The sequence below is a fragment of the Salvelinus alpinus genome, chromosome 10 (assembly GCF_045679555.1).
Source record: "Salvelinus alpinus chromosome 10, SLU_Salpinus.1, whole genome shotgun sequence".
NCBI lineage: Eukaryota > Metazoa > Chordata > Actinopteri > Salmoniformes > Salmonidae > Salvelinus > Salvelinus alpinus.
In genome coordinates, this window is record NC_092095.1 from 12001386 (window position 1) to 12028267 (window position 26882).

The 26882-nt window shown below is 46.7% G+C and overlaps 1 protein-coding gene across 4 annotated transcripts in view; it reads right to left on the minus strand.

The window, feature by feature from the left end:
* Positions 1-1824: 1824 nt before the first annotated feature.
* The window catches only part of LOC139531506 (rho guanine nucleotide exchange factor 4-like), a 90765-nt gene continuing 65707 nt past the window's right edge, over positions 1825-26882 (minus strand). For 3 of the 4 annotated variants that reach the window (XM_071328002.1, XM_071328004.1, XM_071328005.1), the window contains 9 exons: positions 10843-11022; positions 10311-10511; positions 9735-9914; positions 6528-6760; positions 6171-6300; positions 5818-5949; positions 5028-5271; positions 4332-4409; positions 1825-2460 (listed from right to left, as the gene is read on the minus strand). In XM_071328002.1, coding sequence (XP_071184103.1) covers positions 2303-2460; positions 4332-4409; positions 5028-5271; positions 5818-5949; positions 6171-6300; positions 6528-6760; positions 9735-9914; positions 10311-10511; positions 10843-11022 — 1536 coding nt within the window. In that variant the 3' untranslated portion in view covers positions 1825-2302. Of the gene's footprint in view, positions 2461-4331; positions 4410-5027; positions 5272-5817; positions 5950-6170; positions 6301-6527; positions 6761-9734; positions 9915-10310; positions 10512-10842; positions 11023-20245; positions 20583-26882 lie in introns of those variants that run through there. The other variant, XM_071328006.1, reaches the window with a different exon arrangement.

The window sequence follows — 26882 nt, forward strand, 5'->3', positions numbered from 1 at the left end:
TCATCAGCAGGAATACAAGCAAGCCTGTAGTCTCTTCATCAGCAGGAATACAAGGGAGCCTGTAGTCTCCTCATCAGCAGGAATACAAGCGAGCCTGTAGTCTCCTCATCAGCGGGAATACAAGCGAGCCTGTAGTCTCCTCATCAGCGGGAATACAAGCGAGCCTGTAGTCTCCTCATCAGCGGGAATACAAGCGAGCCTGTAGTCTCCTCATCAGCGGGAATACAAGCGAGCCTGTAGTCTCCTCATCAGCGGGAATACAAGCGAGCCTGTAGTCTCTTCATCAGCAGGAATACAAGCGAGCCTGTAGTCTCCTCATCAGCAGGAATACAAGCGAGCCTGTAGTCTCCTCATCAGCGGGAATACAAGCGAGCCTGTAGTCTCCTCATCAGCAGGAATACAAGGGAGCCTGTAGTCTCCTCATCAGCAGGAATACAAGGGAGCCTGTAGTCTCCTCATCAGCGGGAATACAAGCGAGCCTGTAGTCTCTTCATCAGCAGGAATACAAGCGAGCCTGTAGTCTCCTCATCAGCAGGAATACAAGGGAGCCTGTAGTCTCCTCATCAGCGGGAATACAAGCGAGCCTGTAGTCTCTTCATCAGCAGGAATACAAGCGAGCCTGTAGTCTCCTCATCAGCAGGAATACAAGGGAGCCTGTAGTCTCCTCATCAGCGGGAATACAAGGGAGCCTGTAGTCTCCTCATCAGCGGGAATACAAGCGAGCCTGTAGTCTCCTCATCAGTGGGAATACAAGGGAGCCTGTAGTCTCCTCATCAGCAGGAATACAAGCGAGCCTGTAGTCTCCTCATCAGCAGGAATACAAGCAAGCCTGTAGTTTCTTCATCAGCGGGAATACAAGGGAGCCTGTAGTCTCCTCATCAGCAGGAATACAAGGGAGCCTGTAGTCTCCTCATCAGCGGGAATACAAGGGAGCCTGTAGTCTCCTCATCAGCAGGAATACAAGCGAGCCTGTAGTCTCCTCATCAGCAGGAATACAAGGGAGCCTGTAGTCTCCTCATCAGCGGGAATACAAGCGAGCCTGTAGTCTCCTCATCAGCAGGAATACAAGGGAGCCTGTAGTCTCCTCATCAGCAGGAATACAAGGGAGCCTGTAGTCTCCTCATCAGCGGGAATACAAGCGAGCCTGTAGTCTCCTCATCAGCAGGAATACAAGGGAGCCTGTAGTCTCCTCATCAGCAGGAATACAAGGGAGCCTGTAGTCTCCTCATCAGCGGGAATACAAGCGAGCCTGTAGTCTCCTCATCAGCGGGAACACACATTTCTTTTTTTGTCACAACAGACAACTTTGTCTTTCCAGAAACCCTGAATATTCACCTGTAAATTAACACTTCTGAAAGGTGTCACAGACAGACATCGTTCCGATGGGGAACACAAGTGCAGTTGCACCTCTTCAATCCAGCCTCATTTTGAGAATACATGTAGAATCAGAAAATGTGTTGCTAAATGAATGTAAATGTAGGGGTTTATAAAAGGTAAAACAGTACTCTTCATGCTGTGTTTCAAAGCATCCGTACACTCTTCAGATGGCACTTCTATAAAGAAGTTAATTACTCGCAGGGTAAGGCAGGGTTTCCCAAAACTCAGTCCTCAAGGGGTACATGTTTAGTGTTTTGCCCTAGCACTACACAACTGATTCAGATAATCATCAAGCTTTAATCATTTGAATCAGCTGTGTAGTGTTATGGCAAAAAACCAACATGTGCACTCCTTGGGGTCCAGAGGACCGAGTTTGGGAAAGTTCAAAGGTAAGGCGTGTGAACTATCGACTCTTATTAAATTATTAAAATAAATCAGGAAAACATCTTTGTACACAGAGAAGTACAATAAACCTTTATCACAATTTTTCACCTTTTTTCCCAGAAAGAAACATGTTTCTGTCACTGTGAACAGTTTGTGGGAAAACATAAACACTGGGGGGGGGAAAAAATAACATTTTGTTGTCGCCAGTCAACGTCTTTCATAAAGAGGAGCCTCACTGGCAGTCACATGATCACGCAGCAGTAGTGGAACCAATCGGTTGTTGGTTGCAGTAGCAGGTATAATAGTCCTAGTAACGGTCGCCCAATGTATATACACACACACACTGTCCGGAAGAACCATTCCCAAGTCTAATTGTAACCAGCCTATAAAGTGCTTTCTCAAAGAAAAAAATATATCATAATAATCTTTCACGATATCAGTATATCAATTAGGATAGGATTATGTATATATAAAAAAAGAGCATCTGGCATAAAAAGTTAAGTTCAGGCACGAGCAGAGAGCTCTCCTCTCCTTTGGCGTTTCACTTCTTGAAAGGCGTCAGTCTGCCGATGTTTTGCCAGAAGGTGGTTGCCTTGCGTTTGGGCTCAGCCAGCATGAAGACCTGCTGCTGGGGTACGCTGCTGGGCAGAGACGGCTGCTTCTGACGGAGCAGGAAGTCACAATAGGGCCGGGTCACCACTGGGGAGAGGAGAACAGAAGGGGGGTTAGTAATATAAGGGTCACCGCTGGGGAGAGGAGAACAGAAGGGGGGTTAGTAATATAAGGGTCACCGCTGGGGAGAGGAGAACAGAAGGGGGGTTAGTAATATAAGGGTCATCGCTGGGGAGAGGAGAACAGAAGGGGGGTTAGTAATATAAGGGTCACCGCTGGGGAGAGGAGAACAGAAGGGGGGTTAGTAATATAAGGGTCACCGCTGGGGAGAGGAGAACAGAAGGGGGGTTAGTAATATAAGGGTCACCGCTGGGGAGAGGAGAACAGAAGGGGGGTTAGTAATATAAGGGTCACCGCTGGGGAGAGGAGAACAGAAGGGGGGTTAGTAATATAAGGGTCACCGCTGGGGAGAGGAGAACAGAAGGGGGGTTAGTAATATAAGGGTCACCGCTGGGGAGAGGAGAACAGAAGGGGGGTTAGTAATATAAGGGTCACCGCTGGGGAGAGGAGAACAGAAGGGGGTTAGTAATATAAGGGTCACCGCTGGGGAGAGGAGAACAGAAGGGGGGTTAGTAATATAAGGGTCACCGCTGGGGAGAGGAGAACAGAAGGGGGGTTAGTAATATAAGGGTCACCGCTGGGGAGAGGAGAACAGAAGGGGGGTTAGTAATATAAGGGTCACCGCTGGGGAGAGGAGAACAGAAGGGGGGTTAGTAATATAAGGGTCACCGCTGGGGAGAGGAGAACAGAAGGGGGGTTAGTAATATAAGGGTCACCGCTGGGGAGAGGAGAACAGAAGGGGGGTTAGTAATATAAGGGTCACCGCTGGGGAGAGGAGAACAGAAGGGGGGTTAGTAATATAAGGGTCACCGCTGGGGAGAGGAGAACAGAAGGGGGTTAGTAATATAAGGGTCACCGCTGGGGAGAGGAGAACAGAAGGGGGGTTAGTAATATAAGGGTCACCGCTGGGGAGAGGAGAACAGAAGGGGGGTTAGTAATATAAGGGTCACCGCTGGGGAGAGGAGAACAGAAGGGGGGTTAGTAATATAAGGGTCACCGCTGGGGAGAGGAGAACAGAAGGGGGTTAGTAATATAAGGGTCATCGCTGGGGAAAGGAGAACAGAAGGGGGTTAGTAATATAAGGGTCATCGCTGGGGAGAGGAGAACAGAAGGGGGGTTAGTAATATAAGGGTCACCGCTGGGGAGAGGAGAACAGAAGGGGGGTTAGTAATATAAGGGTCACCGCTGGGGAGAGGAGAACAGAAGGGGGGTTAGTAATATAAGGGTCATCGCTGGGGAGAGGAGAACAGAAGGGGGGTTAGTAATATAAGGGTCATCGCTGGGGAGAGGAGAACAGAAGGGGGGTTAGTAATATAAGGGTCATCGCTGGGGAGAGGAGAACAGAAGGGGGGTTAGTAATATAAGGGTCACCGCTGGGGAGAGGAGAACAGAAGGGGGGTTAGTAATATAAGGGTCACCGCTGGGGAGAGGAGAACAGAAGGGGGGTTAGTAATATAAGGGTCACCGCTGGGGAGAGGAGAACAGAAGGGGGGTTAGTAATATAAGGGTCACCACTGGGGAGAGGAGAACAGAAGGGGGTTAGTACCCTTTGCCTTGATGACAGCTTTGTACACTCTGACTGGTACTGTAGATGGGGGGGATTACGAGTGCATTTCAATCTAAAGAGGCTCATATGAATATTATATTGATAATATTATTACAAACTAAATGTGTATAAACATAGCCAAACATGTTATCTAAGCTTATTTAAAAAATCAACAACACTACACATACCCATCCACACAGCCAAATCTAAAACTCCCAAAGGGAAATTGAGTTTTCCTGCCATGCACCCATTTTCAGTATAACCCTCTAAGGACTACATTACCCAGACATACCTTTGGGTTTCCCAGCTGGATGGCTTTTGCAGGCGTTGAGCATGGCCTGTTTCTTCTGGACCTCAGTGATAGAGAATCCTGGAGGTAGAAACCACATAGGTCATAGGTCATTGTGGATATCACAGATTCATTATGCCAGTGCCACCCATCAATACCCAGCTTTTCAGAGTGAACAGAATAACACAAGGCCAGATTGTTGGGTGAGAAAGTTTCAGTAACATCCATATGCTGTGTTTTCCAGGGGGACCTGACTGGATCCGGGTTAGGAAGGCAGACAGACTCAGAGCAAGAGCCCACTGAATTCCCAACCAGAACCCTCCACACATGCACAGATCCCAGACAAAACCCTGAGACTACGGCAGAGAAGCGAAGGGGGCAGCTGAGATGGATTGATGGGCCTTTTGCCTGTTTATCGGAGGGAACAATGACACGCTGAGCCATTAGCATACCCTTCTCTTCCTGGTTCTCTGACCACAGCGCCAACAGCTGTTTCAACTATTACTGCAGCATTAGAGAGACAGGAGGTCCAAACTCGCATTGGACTAACAGGAAAGGAAACACAGCCAGTGGCTTTAAGCTGACTAGCAATAACACAGGTCGGCAGCTCATCACATACCTTTGTCAAACGGAGACGTACAATCATGACAGAGACGGTTAACTGACAGTTATCCCTAACGTAACGGGGCGGCGCCTCACCTGTCTCGCGGTCGTGCTGCACCTGCCTCCTCTCGTCCTGGAAGGCTCGGAGCCAGCGTTGTTTCTGCTCAGGCTTCTTGGCACACAGCAGGTGGACCTCGTCCCCCGCCAGCGAGCGCAGCTTCAGAGCGTTCTTCACCGACACGTTGAAGTCCTTCTCCTTCCCATCCTCCACATCCACCACCTCCATCTGGTCCATGTCCATACGACCCTTATAGTACAGCATGTCCCTGCGCAGGAGGTCCTGTAAGAACCATACAGATACAATATTATACTACTAGAACACCGTACCTCTGTTCTATACTAATGTTACTAACCCTTATAGTACAGCATGTCCCTGCGCAGGAGGTCCTGTAAGAACCATAGATATACCACACCAACCCTAACAGTACAGCATGTCCCTGTGCAGGAGGTCCTAGAGGGATACAGGGAACTGTTACTAACCCTAACAGTACAGCATATCCCTGTGCAGGAGGTCCTAGAGGGATACAGGGAACTGTTACTAACCCTTACAGTACAGCATGTCCGTGTGCAGGAGGTACTAGAGGGATACAGGGAACTGTTACTAACCCTTACAGTACAGCATGTCCCTGTGCAGGAGGTACTAGAGGGATACAGGGAACTGTTACTAACCCTTACAGTACAGCATATCCCTGTGCAGGAGGTCCTAGAGGGATACAGGGAACTGTTACTAACCCTAACAGTACAGCATGTCCCTGCACAGGAGGTACTAGAGGGATAAGGCGTACGTGGTCAGGGAAGGGTTGGAGTTTTTAACCGCGTTGCTCACCTTTTTGCAGTAGACCACCTGGTGGTCGAAGAGGAAGAACATGCGCTGCTGGCTCTTGGCCTGAGGCTGGGAGATCTTCGTCAGCTCCCCAGAGAAGATCAGATCTGAACTTTTACTGAGGATATCTTCTCCCTGACCATGTTCAAAGCCAAACAAGAAATATATGTTAGAGCCTGCAGAGATACGGGGGCATGAGATGTTGAGATTGTTCAGCCAACAGATGTGTATTGTATAGCAAGGGCCCGGAGTTGGTCCTGACTTCAGGCTTTGTTTCCAGATCAAGTCACCTGGTCAGAAAACCTGACCCCTAGTCATGGATTCTGTTCCATGACCCATGATGCACTGTTCCTCACCTCCCAGTCCTCTATGGAGCGCTGCCATTGGGCGATCTTGTCGATGTTCTCCAGGCGCCGCTTCCTCTCGTTGATCAGCCTGGCCACGTTCTTCATGGCGTTCAAGGCAGCCTCCACGTCCTTATAGTCCCTGATCCCAGAACAGATGACCACGTTAGACTCTATCTCTACTTCCTTTCTCTCTCACATCACACTGGATCTTATAAAAGCTTTGTTTAATATAAAAGTCACTAATATTGGCTGCCAATTTACAATCTGAGAATAACTAAATATACTATCAGTGTCAATACCGCTGCTGTAAGCGAATTAGGTGTAGATTAGACTGTACAGTAGAATGTGTGTGCTGGTTTACAGTACCTGTGCTGGGGGTTGGTGTATTTCAGTAGCTCGGCCAGCTGCAGAGGATACTTGCAGATCTTCTGGACGGGCGTGAGCAGGAAGCCATCCAGCGAGATGTCAATCATCTTCTGCAGCAGACGACAAGCCTCGAAGAAGAACACGTACTTGTTGGTCTTCATCCGCCGGGACAACTGCACACAGGCGTTGGGGTGGTTGTTACAGTACTCTGAGTAGATCTGGAAGTCTGTTTGCTGACGAGGGAGAGGAGGAGACAGGAAGCGTTAACATGGCGGTTTGAAATGGTGACATTTTTACATAATTTCCATCAATTCCCATTTTTAAAGTGGCTGGAGTTGAGTCAGTATGTTGGCAGCGGCCGCTAAATGTTAGTGGTGGCTGTTTAACAGTCTGATGGCCTTGAGATAGAAGCTGTTTTTCAGTCTCTCGGTCCCTGCTTTGATGCACCTGTACTGACCTCGCCTTCTGGATGATAGCGGGGTGAACAGGCAGTGGCTTGGGTGGTTGTTGTCCTTGATGATCTTTATGGCCTTCCTGTGACATCGGGTGGTGTAGGTGTCCTGGAGGGCAGGTAGTTTGCCCCCGGTGGTGCGTTCTGCAGACCTCACTACCCTCTGGAGAGCCTTACGGTTGTGGGCGGAGCAGTTGCCGTACCAGGCGGTGATACAGCCCGACAGGATGCTCTCGATTGTGCATCTGTAGAAGTTTGTGAGTGCTTTTGGTGACAAGCCGAATTTCTTCAGCCTCCTGAGGTTGAAGAGGCGCTGCTGCGCCTTCTTCACAACGCTGTCTGTGTGGGTGGACCAATTCAGTTTGTCCGTGATGTGTACACCGAGGAACTTAAAACTTTCCACCTTCTCCACTACTGACCCGTCGATGTGGATAGGGGGGTGCTCCCTCTGCTGTTTCCTGAAGTCCACAATCATCTCCTTTGTTTTGTTGACGTTGAGTGTGAGGTTATTTTCCTGACACCACACTCCGAGGGCCCTCACCTCCTCCCTGTAGGCCGTCTCGTCGTTGTTGGTAATCAAGCCTACCACTGTAGTGTCATCCGCAAACTTGATGATTGAGTTGGAGGCGTGCATGGCCACGCAGTCGTGGGTGAACAGGGAGTACAGGAGAGGGCTCAGAACGCACCCTTGTGGGGCCCCAGTGTTGAGGATCAGCGGGGTGGAGATGTTGTTACCTACCCTCACCACCTGGGGGCGGCCCGTCAGGAAGTCCAGGACCCAGTTGCACAGGGCGGGGTCGAGACCCAGGGTCTCGAGCTTGATGACGAGTTTGGAGGGTACTATGGTGTTAAATGCTGAGCTGTAATCGATGAACAGCATTCTCACATGGGTATTCCTCTTGTCCAGATGGGTTAGGGCAGTGTGCAGTGTGGTTGCGATTGCGTCGTCTGTGGACCTATTGGGTCGGTAAGCAAATTGGAGTGGGTCTAGGGTGTCCGGTAGGGTGGAGGTGATATGGTCCTTGACTAGTCTCTCAAAGCACTTCATGATGACGGAAGTGAGTGCTACGGGGCGGTAGTCGTTTAGCTCAGTTACCTTAGCTTTCTTGGGAACAGGAACAATGGTGGCCCTCTTGAAGCATGTGGGAACAGCAGACTGGGATAAGGATTGATTGAATATGTCCGTAAACACACCAGCCAGCTGGTCTGCGCATGCTCTGAGGACGCGGCTGGGAATGCCGTCTGGGCCTGCAGCCTTGCGAGGGTTAACACGTTTAAATGTTTTACTCACCTCGGCTGCAGTGAAGGAGAGCCCGCAGGTTTTGGTAGGGGGCCGTGTCAGTGGCACTGTATTGTCCTCAAAGCGGGCAAAAAAGTTGTTTAGCCTGTCTGGGAGCAAGACATCCTGGTCCGCGACGGGGCTGGTTTTCTTTTTGTAATCCGTGATTGACTGTAGACCCTGCCACATACCTCTTGTGTCTGAGCTGTTGAATTGCGACTCGATTTTGTCTCTGTACTGGGACTTAGCCTGTTTGATTGCCTTGCGGAGAGAATAGCTACACTGTTTGTATTCGGTCATGCTTCCGGTCACCTTGCCCTGGTTAAAAGCAGTGGTTCGCGCTTTCAGTTTCACGCGAATGCTGCCGTCAATCCACGGTTTCTGGTTTGGGAATGTTTTAATCGTTGCTGTGGGTACGACATCGTCAATGCACTTCCTAATGAACTCGCTCACCGAATCAGCATATTCGTCAATATTGTTGTTGGACGCAATGCGGAACATATTCCAATCCGCGTGATCGAAGCAGTCTTGAAGCGTGGATTCAGATTGGTCGGACCAGCGTTGAACAGACCTGAGCGCGGGAGCTTGTTGTTTTAGTTTCTGTTTGTAGGCTGGAATCAACAAAATGGAGTCGTGGTCAGCTTTTCCGAAAGGGGGGCGGGGGAGGGCCTTATATGCGTCGCGGAAATTAGTATAACAATGATCTAGGGTTTTTCCAGCCCTGGTAGCACAATCGATATGCTGATAGAATTTAGGGAGTTTTGTTTTTAGATTAGCCTTGTTAAAATCCCCAGCTACGATGAATGCAGCCTCAGGGTGTGTGGTTTCCAGTTTACAAAGAGTCAGATAAAGTTCGTTCAGGGCCATCGATGTGTCTGCTTGGGGGGGAATATATACGGCTGTGATTATGATTGAAGAGAATTCCCTTGGTAGATAATGCGGTCGACATTTGATTGTGAGGAGTTCTAGATCAGGTGAACAGAATGACTTGAGTTCCTGTGTGTTGTTATGATGATCACACCACGTCTCGTTAATCATAAGGCATACCCCCCCGCCCCTCTTCTTACCAGAAAGATGTTTGTTTCTGTCGGCGCGATGCATGAAGAAACCAGCTGTGGTTTCTTTCACCCCAGTGTTTAATTTCGCCACTATGGCCTATTTATTGCCTCACCTCCCTTATCCTACCTCATTTGCACTCACTGTATATAGACTTTCACTATTGTATTATTGACTGTATGTTTGTTTATTCCATGTGTAACTCTGTGTTGTTGTTTGTGTCGCACTGCTTTGCTTTATCTTGGCCAGGTCGCAGTTGTAAATGAGAACTTGTTCTCAACTAGCCTACCTGGTTAAATAAAGGTGAAATAAAATAAAATAAATAAAATGTCATGTTTCTGACAGCGTTACATAGCGTTATGCAGGTCATATGACACAGGTCAGGTGAAGTCAGTGTCACAGTGTGTTGAACAGTACTCACGTGTTCCAGGAAGCAGGATCCGATCTCGCTGAGGTGCGGCTGCTCCTTGTTGAACCTCTTCTCCAGACCTTTCAGGAACTTTTTCTGGAAGCGGTAGATGTCCTCGATGTTCCCGAAGATACACAGCAGTTGCTCCTCTGTGAACATGTCTATCCTCTTACGGCACTGCTTGATGAAACCCTGAGAGGAACAGTAGACCCATGTAGTAAATTATACAGAGGTATACCTGATTTTACTCCGTCAAATATGTTAAGAATTCCTAGAAATAATCAGGTTGAAAGTTGAGATGCTGTAGTCTGAACTGAGATGCTGTAGTCTGAACTGAGAGGCTGTAGTCTGAACTGAGAGGCTGTAGTCTGAACTGAGAGGCTGTAGTCTGAACTGAGAGGCTGTAGTCTGAACTGAGAGGCTGTAGTCTGAACTGAGAGGATGTAGTCTGAATTGAGAGGCTGTAGTCTGAACTGAGAGGCTGTAGTCTGAACTGAGAGGCTGTAGTCTGAACTGAGACGCTGTAGTCTGAACTGAGACGCTGTAGTCTGAACTGAGACGCTGTAGTCTGAACTGAGCTGTACCTACCTCACAGATGTCTTTGAGGTGTTTGATGTAGTCTCTCTCTGTGATCATGATCTCATTGATGACATTCGTCCTCATCTGTTCCTTACAAGGCAGGCCTGGTCCCAGAAACAGACCCACCCCTGGCCGGTCATTCTCCCCAGCCCCAGCCTCCTCCAGCTGGGCTAGGTACTCCTCCATAGGCTCATCCTGGTTCACACGTAACTACAGGGACCAGGGAGAAAGGTGCTGTTGTTATAGAATACCCTCAGTAACAGATCACTAAAGTTTAGATGCAGAATTTTTTTGGGGGGACAACTGCAGCACTTACAACCCTAGCAATAATAATATATATCAAAGATAAGTAAGAGAGAGTAGTTCATTTCTGTTGTCCTCAGTTCCTGAGAGAGAGAGAGACAGAGAGAGACAGAGACAGAGAGAGAGAGAGAGACAGAGAGAGAGAGAGAGAGAGAGAGAGAGAGAGAGAGAGAGAGAGAGAGAGAGAGAGAGAGACAGAGAGAGAGAGACAGACAGAGATGTAGAGTTAGTTTCTTACCCGGACGAAGCTGGCTGGGAACCAGCCCTCACTGTCCAGGATGCGTCCCCACCACCACTCTTTGTTGGTGGCATCAACTACCTCGATGACATCCCCCGCCTTGAAGCCCAGCTCCTGGTCGTCCATAGTGACATGGTCCCACAGGGCCTCGGCGTACACACAGCTGCCATCACTAATCAGCTGGGGAGGGACAGACATACAGGGACAGACAGACAGACAGACAGACAGACAGACAGACAGACAGACAGACAGACAGACAGACAGACAGACAGACAGACAGACAGACAGACAGACAGACAGACAGACAGACAGACAGACAGACAGACAGACAGACAGACAGACAGACAGACAGACAGACAGACAGACAGAGAGAGACGGGACAGCACAGGTCAGTATGGGAGGATTTCATAGTGACATAATAAAAAATTGACAACATTGTAATACAAGGTAAACAAGGTTTCTAAACTTTTTAAACAATTCTGATCAGGAAAAACTCTAGTTATGGGCTACCTAGGGGCCCTGGAGGTTTCCCTGGTCAGGTGGTCTGGAAATCCTCTGGACGTTATTCATCCAGCGGCAGGGTAGCCTAGTGGTTAGAGCGTTGGGCTAGTAACCGAAAGGTTGCAAGTTCGAATCCCCGAGCTGACAAGGTACAAATCTGTCGTTCTGCCCCTGAACAAGGCAGTTAACCCACTGTTCCTAGGCCGTCATTGAAAATAAGAATTTGTTCTTAACTGACTTGCCTAGTTAAAAAAAGGTTGAAATGTTTTTTTTTTTTTAAATGGATGACTTTGTAAAACCAGTTTATAAATAACCTCACAGGAAAGCAGAGTGACTGATAGAGTAGAGACATGCATGATTTACTGTATGATGTAATAGGGCTGTACAGTATCACTAAACTACAACGCATCACTCTGAAACATGACTACTATTCACCACAGACAAGGAGTACAATGTTTACAATGTCGTTTCAACCCAGAAATGATGACTTTGTAACAACAATGTTTCTACTCTGTAGGCGACATTTTAGCACAGACACAACATAATCATCTTTCCGCTACTGCGTTAGCTAAGCTAACTGGGTCAGGTTCTGAGTGGAAAGCATTGATTCTGTTGAGCCAAGCCACTGAGACTGAGAGGGGCTTGACAGAGATCAATGTGGAGATAAGAGAGAGAATGAGAGAGAGAGCAAGAGAGAGCTAAAGAGCCTGATAAATGTACTACAGTCATCATATTTCACATTGTCACATACACACACGTACAGTTGAAGTCGAAGTTTACATACACCTTAGCCAAATACATGTAAACTCAGTTTTTCACAATTCCTGACATTTAATCCTAGTAAGAATTACCCATTTTAGGTCAGTCAGGATTACCATTTTTTTTAAGAATGTGAAATGTCAGAATAATAGTAGAGAGAATTATTTATTTCAGCTTTTATTTATTTCATCACATTCCCAGTGGGTCAGAAGTTTACATACACTCAATTAGTATTTGGTAGCATTGCCTTTAAATTGTTTAACTTGGGTCAAACGTTTCGGGTAGCCTTCTACAAGCTTCCCACAATAAGTTGGGTGAATTTTGGCCCATTCCTCCTGACAAAGCAGGTGTAACTGAGTCAGGTTTGTAGGCCTCCTTTCTCACACACACACTTTTTCAGTTCTGCCCACAAATGTTCTATAGGATTGAGGTCAGGGCTTTGTGATGGCCACTCCAATACCTTGACTTTGTTGTTCTTAAGCCATTTTCCACAACTTTGGAAGTATGCTTGGGGTCATTGTCCATTTGGAAGACCCATTTGCGACCAAGCTTTAACTTCCTGACTGATGTCTTGAGATGTTGCTTCAATATATCCACATCATTTTCTTTCCTTATGTTGCCATCTATTTTGTGAAATGCCCCAGTCCCTCCTGCTGCAAAGCACCCGCACAATATGATGCTGCCACCCCTGTGCTTCACAGTTGGGATGGTGTTCTTCGGCTTGCAAGCCTCCCCCTTTTTCCTCCAACATAACGATGGTCATTATGGCCAAACAGTTCTATTTTTGTTTCATCAGACCAGAGGACATTTCTCCAAAAAGTACCATCTTTGACTCAATGTGCAGTTGCAAACTGTAGTCTGGCTTTTTTATGGCGGTTTGGTGCAATGGCTTCTTCCTTACTGAGCTTCCTTTCAGGTTATGTCGATATAGGACTCGTTTTACTGTGAACATAGATACATTTGTACCGTTTCCTCCAGCACATTCACAAGGTCCTTTGCTGTTGTTCTGGGATTGATTTGCACTTTTTGCACCAAAGTACGTTCATCTCTAGAACGTGTCTCCTTCCTGAGCGGTATGACGGGTGCGTGGTCCCATGGTGTTTATACTTGCGTACTATTGTTTGTACAGATGAACGTGGTACCTTCAGGCTTTTGGAAATTGCTCCCAAGGATGAAGCAGACTTGTGGAGGTCTACAATTTTTTTCTGAGGTCTTGGCTGATTTCTTTTGAATTTCCCATGATGGCAAGCAAAGAGGCACTGAGTTTTAAGGTAGGCCTTGAAATACATCCACAGGTACACCTCCAATTGACTCAAATGATGTCAATTAGCCTATCAGAAGCTTCAAAAGCCATGACATAATTTTCTGGAATTTTCCAAGCTGTCAGTCAACTTAGTGTATGTAAACTTCTGACTTCAACTGTACATGTACACACAGGCATACAAACTACTGCGTCAACATCATGCTGGCATTATAGTAGTACGCCTTGTCCGAATGGCCCATAAAGCAGGAGCCTATTTCCTGTTTCTGTAGTGTGAGGCAGCGTGAAGTACCAGCACACCCCCTGGACAGGACACTAGTCTATCTCCTGTTACTGTTGCATGAGGCAGCTTGATGTACCAGTGTACCCACTGGATAGGACACTAGTCTATCTCCTGTTTCTGTAGTGTGAGGCAGCGTGATATACCAGCACATCCCCTGGACAGAACAGAAGTAATTATTTTATTCTTGCTCAAAAGCCACAACTAACTAACTAGTAATAACGTAACTCCTCTAGCATAAGCTCCTATTCTTAATATACTAAGCCTTTATACGGTTGAGTATAGCTGGGACGATAAACTGAAAATGATCAACATCGACCATACATCACAGACATTTTGTTGATATCGTAGTAGCCTATACCAGAGAAATGTGAAGTCTGTAATGAAATAAGTTTGCTAATGTCGTGACTTGACTTTTACATTAATCTGAAGACTGTTATTTATCTTATAAACTAATTCTGTTTAATTCTTACTCGATTAAATTAATCATGTAACGATTAACTCATTAGGATGTGGGGCACCACGAGAGCGGTTCTTTAAAGAGTTACCATCTCCTGAATTAAACTCTAAAAGGTGTTAACCTATCACATCTATAAACAGTCAACTTATTAATCATAACCTCGTATCATATCATCATTCTGAACAGTCGTAACCTTCTTGCATCTGCACAAATCTGAGCCTTACTTATAATTCAGTACTATACAAATTGGTTCAATTATTTATTTACTAGCTAATTAAAGGGTAACACAGGATAAACATACACACTTAATACGTTAAAAACAGGTCCCTAGCAGACTGACAACAATATAGCTGCTTGTTACAAAAGACACGGAGAGGGCGAGAGAGAGAGAGAGAGGGACAGAGACACAACGTTGGTACATTTAGAAACTACTCTCACTAATAGTACTCCTATACTTTGCACACGAACCGCCGCCCGCTTGGAGTAAGAAATCATGAATGTATTTACGTGAGATGCCTTGTTTAGCCGTGCATCTCTCTCGGAAATGGGCAGCCTTGGAAAGGGGGTTTGGGCCTTTTCTCGGCACACTTGTAAGGCTATGATTGTCCAAAAGGGTTCCAACAAGTCTTCTGTTGTTCATCTCTGTAGTTGTCCGGTATCCGGTGACTTGTCGTGTAGTCCTGAACAGAACTACAGAGTTGCTTTTCCTTCCTTTCGCTCTGGAAGATACCTCTTTGAAAATACGCTAGCCAGCTGTGTCGATGGTTCCCAGTGGGGTGATGAGAGTAGCGTAATATGGTGGTTTGAGAAGAGTAGTAGAATGGTCCCACTTAAATTCACTTTTCGAGATACTTTACTTAGGACAGCAAATTAGCCGTACCAGTGATTGTCAGAGAGGTGAGTTTATCGTCTCTACCTCGTGTTGATATTCAGAGTTCAGACTACTTTTAACGTGTAGCTGCAGCTCTACGTATATCTGGTCTGGTATGTTAATTCTTAACCCATAATTTTATACAGTCTGTTCAAAAGTGGCGGTTCCGTCAGACTGACACGCTCAGGTCTCTGACCTCACTCAGGTGCGTGACTTGTCACTCAAAGTTTATGTAAAAAAAATAGTCTCTTATGGCTCCTAAAATCATATCCCTCTCTTAACAAAAACACTTTAATCATTTTCATATTACGTGCACAACGCATAGGATGGAATCTTCGTCCATGTAGTGGATATACTTTCCAAGGTACAGTATTTCCTTCATAACATTTTTAATGACATCACAAAATAACAAACAAAATGACGTTAGTGTTCTATAGATCGCCTCTGACCATTCTCCACGTTCTGTGTTAGACATATTGTTCCAGTATCCGCTTTAGAACATGTTAAGAGTTTCAGCGGGAAAAGGTCTGTTGAAACAAAAGACATTCATCTGGTGAACATTGGAGAGGGAGAGCTGAATGTTTGATTTACAACAGGGCACCGTGAGTTGTTAACCCCCACCAGTTCCTGCGAGTGAGAGGGGGTCTGGTTGAAGTCAGTAATTGCAAACCTGATCTGACCCATTTGGATCCTCACAGGACAGTTATGACACTAATATGTGTTATTGTTAAATGGGAAAATCGATGGCTAGTACTAGTTAAAAGGGTAAATTTTAAAAACTGTGGTGTATATTGATGTTCTAAACTTATTGTTCAATTTATCGTTATCGCATTAATTCCATCGATTTATCGTGATCTAGATTTTTCTCCATAGGCCCAGCTCTACTGTCAAACATAGGCTAAGTGATATCATAATATGATCCATGTGTCTATTTCTACGTCTATTCTGTGGGCTATGGTGATCTATATGTCTATTTCTATGTCTATTCTGTGGGCTACGGTGATCTATGTCTCCCTGCTATAGATCCATCATCACGGTGAGGGGGACTATGGCCCTGTTGCTAGGCGACATGCCCCCACAAATCTATTCTTTCCTCTACTGGTCCTGCCATCATTATACAACTAAACACCAGAATATCTCCTTTCACTGACAGTAGATATTCATCACGTGAACCAGGTTAAAGACATAATATTCTAGTATTAGCTGTACTGGAATATCGATATGAGTTTGTATAGAGGGAAAATAGAGGAAGAATCCAAACATACACACACACTCCAATGTGAGTGCCATGTAAACAGGGCACTTCTCTCTGTGTGACACCTTATCAGTAGCCCTGGGCCGTGGTACTACTGCCCTGGGCCGTGGTACTACTGCCCTGGGCCGCGGTACTACTGCCCTGGGCCGCGGTACTACTGCCCTGGGCCGCGGTACTACTGCCCTGGGCCGCGGTACTACTGCCCTGGGCCGCGGTACTACTGCCCTGGGCCGCGGTACTACTGCCCTGGGCCGCGGTACTACTGCCCTGGGCCGCGGTACTACTGCCCTGGGCCGCGGTACTACAGCCCTGGGCCGTGGTATTACTGCCCTGGGCCGCGGTACTACAGCCCTGGGCCGTGGTATTACTGCCCTGGGCCACGGTACTACAGCCCTGGGCCGTGGTATTACTGCCCTGGGCCGCGGTACTACTGCCCTGGGCCATGGTACTACTCTGGGCCATGGTACTACTGCTCTGGGCCATGATGGTACTACTGCTCTGGGCCATGGTACTGCCCCTCTCATCACCCCATGGGCCAGCCTCAGCATCAAACCTGTCCCTGTCCTGAGCTGCCTCATCACCTCTCACGGCAAAGCTCCAAGACAATCACGGACTACAAAAAGAAAACCAGCCACGTCACGGACTGCGACGTCTTGCTTCCAGATAAACTAAACACCTTCTTTGTCCGCTTTGAGGATAATACAGTGCCACCAACGTGGCACGCTACCAAGGACTGTGGGCTCTCTTTCTCTGTGGCCGACGTGAGTAAGACATTTAAACGCGTTTACCCTCGCAAGGCTGCCGGCCCAGACGGCATTCCTAGCCGCGTCCTCAGAGCATACGCGGACCAGCTGGCTGGTGTGTTTACGGACATATTCAATCTCTCCCTATCCCAGTCTAATGTCCCCACATGCTTTAAGATGGCCACCATTGTTCCTGTACCCAAGGCAAAGGTAACAGAACTAAATTACTTACTAAAATCTTTGAAAGCCAAGTTAACAAACAAATTTCCGACCATTTCGAATTCCACAGTACCTTCTTCACTATGCAATCTGGTTTCCGAGCTGGTCATGGGTGCACCGCAGCCACGCTCAAGGTCCTAAACGACATCATAACCGCCATCGATAAAAGACAGTACTGTGCAGCCGTCTTCATCGACCTGGCCAATGCTTTCGACTCTGTCAATCACCGCATTCTTATTGGCAGACTCAATAGCCTTGGCTTCTCAAATGACTGCCTCGCCTGGTTCACCAACTACTTCTCAGATAGAGTTCAGTGTATCAAATCGGAGGGCCTGTTGTCCGGACCTCTGGCAGTCTCTATAGGGGTGCCACAGGGTTCAATTCTCGAGCTGACTCTTTTCTCTGTATATATCAATGATATCGCTCTTGCGGCTGGTGATTCTCTGATCCACCTCTAAGCAGACGACACCATTCTGTATACATCTGGCCCTTCTTTGGACACTGTGTTAAAACTTCCAAACGAGCTTCAATGCCAAACAACACTCCTTCCGAGGCCTCCAACTGCTTTTAAATGCAAGTAAAACGAAATGCATGCTCTTCAACCGATTGCTGCCCGCACCCTCCCGCCCCTACTAACATCATTACTCTGGACGGTTCTGACTTAGAATATGTGGACAACTCCAAATACCTAGGTGTCTGGTTAGACTGTAAAATCTCCTTCCAGACTCACATTAAGCATCTCCAATCCAAAATTAAATCTAGAATTGGCCTCCTATTTCGAAACAAAGTATCCTTCACTCATGCTGCCAAACATCCCCTCGTAAAACTGACTATCCTACCGATCCTTGACTTCGGCGATGTAATTTACAAAATATCCTCCAACACTCTACTCAGCAAACTGGATGCAGTCTATTACAGTGCCATCCGTTTTGTCACCAAAGCCCCATATACTACCGACCACTGCGACCTGTATGCTCTCGTTGGCTGGCCCTCACTACATATTCGTCGCCAAACAAACTGGCTCCAGGTCATCTATAAGTCTATGCTAGGTAAAGCCCCGCCTTATCTCAGCTCACTGGTCACAATAGCAACACCCACCTGTAGCACGCGCTCCAGCAGGTATATTTCACTGGTCATCCCCAAAGCCAACACTTCCTTTGACCGCCTTCTCCAGTTCTCTGCTGCCAATGACTGGAATTGCAAAAATCACTGAAGCTGGAGTCTCTAACTTTAAGCATTAGCTGTCAGAGCAGCTTACCGATCGATCACTGTACCTGTACACAGCCAATCTGTAAATAGCACACCCAAACTACCTCATCCCCATATTGTTATTTATCTTTTTGCTATTTTGCACCCCAGTATCTCTACTTCCACATCATCATCTGCACATCTATCACTCCAGTGCTAATGCTAAATTGTAATTATTGCGCCTCCATGGCCTATTTATTGCCTTACCTCCCTACTCTTCTACATTTGCACACACTGTACATAGATTTTTCTATTGTGTTAGTGACTGTACGTTTGTTTATGTGTAATTATGTGTTGTTTTTGTCGCACTGCTTTGCTTTATCTTGGCCAGGTCGCAGTTGTAAATGAGAACTTGTTCTCAACTGGCCTACCTGGTTAAATAAAGGTGAAATATATATATTTTTTTAAACGTTCAAGCAATAACTCACATATTCTTAACATGCTAGACCCAACCACATACACTACACAAACAGTATACAAACAGTACACATACAGTACACAAACAATACACATACAGTACACATACAGTACACAAACAGTATACAAACAGTACACAAATAATAAAACACACCCCAGCAGTTTGCAATGTGTTCTTCTTCTCCAACACTTTCTATTCACAACACAGAAAAACACTTAACTACGGACCAGATATGTACAACACGTACAGTGCAGAGTATTTGCTATCGATCATGATGTCAACAACCTCCATGGTGCAAGCTAGCTAACCTGTCCCTCACACATGGTGCTGGGCTAAGCAGTTCCTATCATATAACCCCTGAACTGTGTTGGTGCTGGGTTAAGCAGTTCCTATCATATAACCCCTGAACTGTGTTGGTGCTGGGCTAAGCAGTTCCTATCATATAACCCCTGAACTGTGTTGGTGCTGGGCTAAGCAGTTCCTATCATATAACCCCTGAACTGTGTTGGTGCTGGGCTAAGCAGTTCCTATCATATAACCCCCACACTGTGTTGGTACTGGGCTAAGCAGTTCCAATCATATAACCCCTGAACTGTGTTGGTACTGGGCTAAGCAGTTCCTATCATATAACCCCTGAACTGTGTTGGTGCTGGGCTAAGCAGTTCCTATCATATAATCCCTGAACTGTGTTGGTGCTGGGCTAAGCAGTTCCTATCATTTAACCCCTGAACTGTGTTGGTGCTGGGCTAAGCAGTTCCAATCATATAACCCCTGAACTGTGTTGGTGCTGGGCTAAGCAGTTCCTATCATATAACCCCTGAACTGTGTTGGTGCTGGGCTAAGCAGTTCCTATCATATAACCCCTGAACTGTGTTGGTGCTGGGCTAAGCAATTCCTATCATATAACCCCTGAACTGTGTTGGTGCTGGGCTAAGCAGTTCCTATCATATAACCCCTGAACTGTGTTGGTGCTGGGCTAAGCAGTTCCTATCATATAACCCCTGAACTGTGTTGGTGCTGGGCTAAGCAGTTCCTATCATATAACCCCTGAACTGTGTTGGTGCTGGGCTAAGCAGTTCCTATCATATAACCCCTGAACTGTGTTGGTACTGGGCTAAGCAGTTCCTATCATATAACCCCTGAACTGTGTTGGTGCTGGGCTAAGCAGTTCCTATCATTTAACCCCTGAACTGTGTTGGTGCTGGGCTAAGCAGTTCCTATCATATAACCCCTGAACTGTGTTGGTGCTGGGCTAAGCAGTTCCTATCATATAACCCCTGAACTGTGTTGGTGCTGGGCTAAGCAGTTCCTATCATATAACCCCTGAACTGTGTTGGTGCTGGGTTTAGCATCATCACCAGTCTAGATCATCCATCGGTTTGCTTTACCTGTGATCACCTCCTCTTATCCTAGGCTCCCATCCACACCAGGGGCATCTCCACCTCCCTCTCTCCTCCCCCTATCTTCCTCCTTCCTCCTCTCTCTCTTCATGGTTGATGGTGTGTGTATGAGTGTGTGAGTGTGTCGTCGGTGTGTCTGTCTACTGGAAAGCCAGGAGGAACATGAGCACTACGTTGATGATGACGAGCAGCATCATGATCATGAAGACCACCACCTTCTGAGTCTCGCGGTGGAGGTTGCAGCGTAGCAAGGTGTTGAGGACGCCCAAACGCTGCCGGGCACGGTGAGCGCCACCGCCGCGAGCCATGACATAGGCCCCGGCATGGCCCTCACCCCTCCCCCCTCTCCGTCTCTCTCCCCCTCTTCTTCTCCTCCTTCACTACTACCCGGCCGGCCTGTCTTCCGCCTCCCTCTTCCTCTCCTCTCCGCCACTCTCCCCTCGTACCGCTTCACCGCGAAGCCTCACCGCCTGTGTCTGAGCACTGCCCTCTTCTCTCTCCCTCTGGTTTCCGCGTCCTCTCTCTTCCTCTCTGACTCTCTACGTCTTCAGGATGTGAGGTAGATTTTCTCCTCCCCATCCTCTTCTGTCGTTCCCCCGTAGCTGCGTTACGTTACACAGCTATTTGCTCCCCTCTAACATGGCAGCCATTTTCTTTTATCACATTAGCTTTATTAGAAAGAATGACAAGGCCAATGTTGTCTCTCCTCTCTCTCTCTCTCCCTCCGTCTCTCTCTCTCTCTCCCTCCGTCTCTCTCTCTCTCTCTCTCTCTCCCTCTCTCCGTCTCTCTCTTTCTCTCTCTCTCTCTCCCTCCGTCTCTCTCTTTCTCTCTCTCTCTCTCCCTCCGTCTCTCTCTCTCTCTCTCCCTCCGTCTCTCTCTTTCTCTCTAATGCTAAAATGGTGCCGGGGTCCGCCTGGAGCCACACAACCATACATTCACCTCCCTACAGCGAGCAACCAATCTGGATGTTGAGTGTGTCTCCGTATCCTGGATACCAGGGTGGATGAGGAGGGCCTTAGCAACGGAGAGGGCGGGATGGAGCGGGGGAGGATGCAAAATAATAGACTGTGTGCAGGAAGGGAGGGGGTAGGTGGGCTGTGTGTGTGTTTGTGTGTTCGTGAGCTGCCTAGAATTTATTAGTCTCATCAGCTGATGATGGCTGGCCCAACACACAGCCTCACTCACAGACTTAATCTGTTTGCTTAAAACAGGAGCGATCGGGATTATTGCTTCGGATTATCATAACGCTATTTTAGCCAATTAATTAAAGCTATATTAAAGCTATAATCCTTTCAATATTTTGCTACGAGAAGCACCGCAGATATTGAAAGGAGCAAGATGCAAGACTTCACTCTCACACAGCCCGTATCTGTGCAGGTGCATGGGTTCTGTTCACACTGTTACAGGCTGGTAGCCAGGGGATCAAAACAGTAAAGAAGTTGAGCCTCGTGCTTCAACACTCTTAGTTGTTGCAGAAATGTACCCACTATTCTGTTTACTTTCTGTATCTATGTCAAATCGCTGAGTCTACCTTTAACACACAATCACTTAACAGATTAAATTATTGGATTCTCCAACGCCCTCTATCCCCTCCCCCCTTTCGCTTCCTCTCCCCTCCCTCTCTCCCCTCCCCCTTTCCCTCCCCGTCTCGATCCCCTTTCCCTCTCTCCCCCGTATCTATCCCCTTTCACTCTCTCCCCCATCTCTATCCCCTTTCCCTCTCTCTCCCCCTCCCCCTCTCTCTGTCCCCACTCTCCCTTCCCCCTTTCCCTCTCTCTAAACGTCTCGGAGCAACATAGGCTCAGCCGCGAAGTGGTAGGCCACACAAGCTTACAGAACGAGACCGCCGAGTGCTGAAGCGCGTAGCGTAGTCCTCGGTTGCAACACTCACTACCGAGTTCCAAACTGCCTCTGGAAGCAACGTCAGCACAATAACTGTTTGTCGGGAGCTTCATGAAATGGAGTGATGAATCATGCTTCACCATCTGGCAGTCCGAAGGACGAATCTGGGTTTGGCAGATGCCAGGAAAACGTTACCTGCCTGAATGCATAGTGCCAACTGTATCAATCAATCAATCAATCAATCAAATGTATTTATAAAGCCCTTCTATATAAAAACCTTCTATATAAAAACCTTCTAAAGTTTGTCAGAGGAGGAATAATGGTCCGGGGCTGTTTTTCATTGTTCGGGTTTGGACTCTTAGTTCCAGTGAAGGGAAATCTTAACGCTACAGCATACAATTACATTCTAGACGATTCTGTGCTCCCAACTTTGTGGCAACAGTTTGGGGAAGGCCCTTTCCTGTTTCAGCATGACAATGGCCCCGTGCACAAAGCGAGGTCTATACAGAAATGGTTTGTCTAGATCGGTGTGGAAGAACTTGACTCGCCTGCACAGAGCCTTGACCTCAACCCCACCAAACACCTTTGGGATGAATTGGAACGCCGACTGCGAGCCAGGCCTCACTAATGCTCTTGTGGCTGAATAGAAGCAAGTCCCCGCAGCAATGTTCCAACATCTAGTGGAAAGCCTTCCCAGAAGAGTGGAGGCTGTTTAGCAGCAAAGATGGACCAACTCCATATTAATACTCATGATTTTGGAATGAGATGTTCTACGAGCTACGTGTCCACATACTTTTGGCCATGTCGTGTATATGGTCGCCTAATCTTTGGCATTTTGTCATATTTTACAGTTTTTATAGTCAAGGGGTGTTGCACTTTTTTCGGCCAGCAGAGGGAGCCACAAGGTCTAGTGGTTGGTTCATGCGCTCTCACTCTCGTGGTAACCTCCCTAGGCAGTGAGTCGATTGAACGAGAGAGCCAACTGAAGAGAGAGACACCAGATAAATGAAATATTATCATCACTGTGAGCAAGTTATAAAGCATAGGATATGAAACATCAAGTTAAGCGGAATGTATGATATAATTTGTCATTTTTGATGATGTTTTGATAATTTAATTAATTTATAAAAGCCTGTTAGCATAGAAGCTAACGGCAGCTAAAGAAAGCTCCAGTCAAGCTAGCCTGTCGTAGTCATGGCGACAGGACCAAGGAACATTCATACAGAGTGTAAACAAAGGGAAACATTGTAACTTGAGTTTTTAGGGATTTGTTGAGAATTACATGATCAAAATGTATCTATGAGATAAGATGATAATTATTACCTTTTTACAAATAGTTTTTTAGCATGTTGGCTATTTAGAATTGTACAAGAATAGCCAAGTCTGTTGAATGAGAGAGCGCCAACTGAAAACTTTATTTACTGTAAGAAAGAAGCACCAGATAAACTAACTATTTTAAATCTTCAAGGTTTTAGACTGCATTCATTCTTCTCACCAGATTCCAAGGTTTAAGAGGGTACACTACACGACTAGACCATGTGTGTTGTGGTTTTTCACTATGAGTTTTAAGGGGTTCAAGAGGGTACCAGGCCTATGCTTTTCCATTGCAGAGTTAGTAGTCAATGTTGCATTATGTGAGTACCATAAATTACTACGTTTCTGGTCACTTTACCCGAAAAACGGTGGGACACAGACCATAATAATATATTGTAAACAACTGCCATGCTTTCATGTTTCACTACATGCTGTTAGTACAAAACCATTTTTATTGTACTACCATGGTTATTTTTTTGGGGTCACTACCATGGAAAGAAAATACCATGGTACTAATGCAAATACCATTGTATTTTCCTGCTATGGTGGTGAACAAAAAAACATGATATTTTTTTCATTGTACACTGCTCAAAAAAATAAAGGGAACACTAAAATAACACATCCTAGATCTGAATGAATGAAACATTCTTATTAAATACTTTTTTCTTTACATAGTTGAATGTGCTGACTACAAAATCACACAAAAATTATCAATGGAAATCAAATTTATCAACCCATGGAGGTCTGGATTTGGAGTCACACTCAAAATTAAAGTGGAAAACCACACTACAGGCTGATCCAACTTTGATGTAATGTCCTTAAAAGAAGTCAAAATGAGGCTCAGTAGTGTGTGTGGCCTCCACGTGCCTGTATGACCTCCCTACAACGCCTGGGCATGCTCCTGATGAGGTGGCGGATGGTTTCCTGAGGGATCTCCTCCCAGACCTGGACTAAAGCATCCGCCAACTCCTGGACAGTCTGTGGTGCAACGTGGCGTTGGTGGATGGAGCGAGACATGTTGTCCCAGATGTGCTCAATTGGCTTCAGGTCTGGGGAACGGGCGGGCCAGTCCATAGCATCAATGCCTTCCTCTTGCAGGAACTGCTGACACACTCCAGCCACATGAGGTCTAGCATTGTCTTGCATTAGAAAGAACCCAGGGCCAACCGCACCAGCATATGGTCTCACAAGGGGTCTGAGGATCTCATCTCGGTACCTAATGGCAGTCAGGCTACCTCTGGCGAGCACATGGAGGGCTGTGTGGCCCCCCAAAGAAATGCCACCCCACACCATGACTGACCCACCGCCAAACCGGTCATGCTGGAGGATGTTTCAGGCAGCAGAACGTTCTCCACGGCGTCTCCAGACTCTGTCACGTCTGTCACATGTGCTCAGTGTGAACCTGCTTTCATCTGTGAAGAGCACAGGGCGCCAGTGGCGAATTTGCCAATCTTGGTGTTCTCTGGCAAATGCCAAACGTCCTGCACGGTGTTGGGCTGTAAGCACAACCCCCACCTGTGGACGTCGGGCCCTCATACCACCCTCATGGAGTCTGTTTCTGACCGTTTGAGCAGACAAATGCACATTTGTGGCATGCTGGAGGTCATTTTGCAGGGCTCTGGCAGTGCTCCTCCTAATCCTCCTTGCACAAAGGCGGAGGTAGCGGTCCTGATGCTGGGTTGTTGCCCTCCTACGGCCTCCTCCACGTCTCCTGATGTACTGGCCTGTCTCCTGGTAGCGCCTCCATGCTCTGGACACTACGCTGACAGACACAGCAAACCTTCTTGCCACAGCTCGCATTGATGTGCCATCCTGGATGAGCTGCACTACCTGAGCCACTTGTGTGGGTTGTAGACTCCGTTTCATGCTACCACTAGAGTGAAAGCACCGCCAGCATTCAAAAGTGACCAAAACACCAGCCAGGAAGCATAGGAACTGAGAAGTGGTCTGGGGTCACCACCTGCAGAAGCACTCCTTTATTGGGGGTGTCTTGCTAATTGCCTATAATTTCCACCTTTTGTCTATTCCATTTGCACAACAGCATGTGAAATTTATTGTCAATCAGTGTTGCTTCCTAAGTGGACAGTTTGATTTCACAGAAGTGTGATTGACTTGGAGTTACATTGTGTTGTTTAAGTGTTCCCTTTATTTTTTTGAGCAGTGTATTACCATGGTACATTTTTGTAAGGGACATATGGAGTAAAAATAACATTATTTTATTTAGGAATGTAGTGGAGTAAAAGTAAAAATGTTAAAAAATATATAAATAGTAAAGTCAAGTACAGATACCCCCAGAAAACTACTTAAGTAGTACTTTAAAGTATTTTTTACTTAAAAGTACTTTACACCACGGTCTTCATCCTTAGTTGTTCTAGCTGTTCTATGTACTGTATGGTGTCATACATCTATGGCATCTATGGTAACTATGGCAACAAGGCAATAACAATCCTGTGTTTACAGCCTCTCTCTCTCTCATACAGTGCATTCGGAAAGACCCCTGGACTTTTCCCACATTTTGTTACGTTACAGCCTTATTCTAAAGTGGATTAAATATATGTTTTTTTCTCACCACTTGGGGCTTCCAAGTGGCACCAGCGGTCTAAGGCACTGCATCTCAGTGCTAGAGACGTCACTACAGACCACCTGGTTCGAATCCAGACTGTATCACAACCGGCTGTGATTGGGAGTCCCATAGGGCGGCGCACAAATGGCCCAGCGTCGTCCGAGCTTGGCCGGTGAAGGCCGTCATTGTAAATAAGAACTTGTTCTCAACTGACTTGCCTAGTTAAATAAAGGTGCATTTTTAGTTTTTTAACCAACCTACACACAATACCCTATAATGCAAAGCAAAAACTTTTTTTAAGTTGTTGTTGTTTTTATTAAAGATAAATAACAGAAATACTGTACTTACATAAGTGTTCAGACCCTTTGCTATGAGACTCCGAAATTGAGCTCAGGTGCATCCTGTTTCCATTGATCATCCTTGACATGTTTCTACAACCACCTGTGGTAAAATCAATTGATGGGACATGATTTGGAAAGGCACACACCTGTCTATATACGGTCCCACAGTTGACAGTGCATGTCAGAGCAAAAACCAAGCCATGAGGTTGAAGGAATTGTCCGTAGAGCTCGGAGACAGAATTGTGTCGAGGCACAGATCTGGGGAAGTGTACCAAAAAATCTCCAAGAACACAGGCGCTTCCAGCATTCTTAAATGGAAGAAGTTTGGAACCACCAAGACTCTTCCTAGAGCTGGCCGGCCAAACTGAGCAATTGGGGGAGAAGGGCCTTGGTCAGGGATGTGACCAAGAACTCGATGGCCACTCTGACAGAGCTCCAGGGTTCCTCTGTGGAGATGTGAGAACCTTCCAGAGGACAACCATCTCCGCAGCACTCCACCAATCAGCTCTTTATGGTAGAGTGGCCAGACGGAAGCCACTCCTCAGTAAAAGCACATGACAGCCC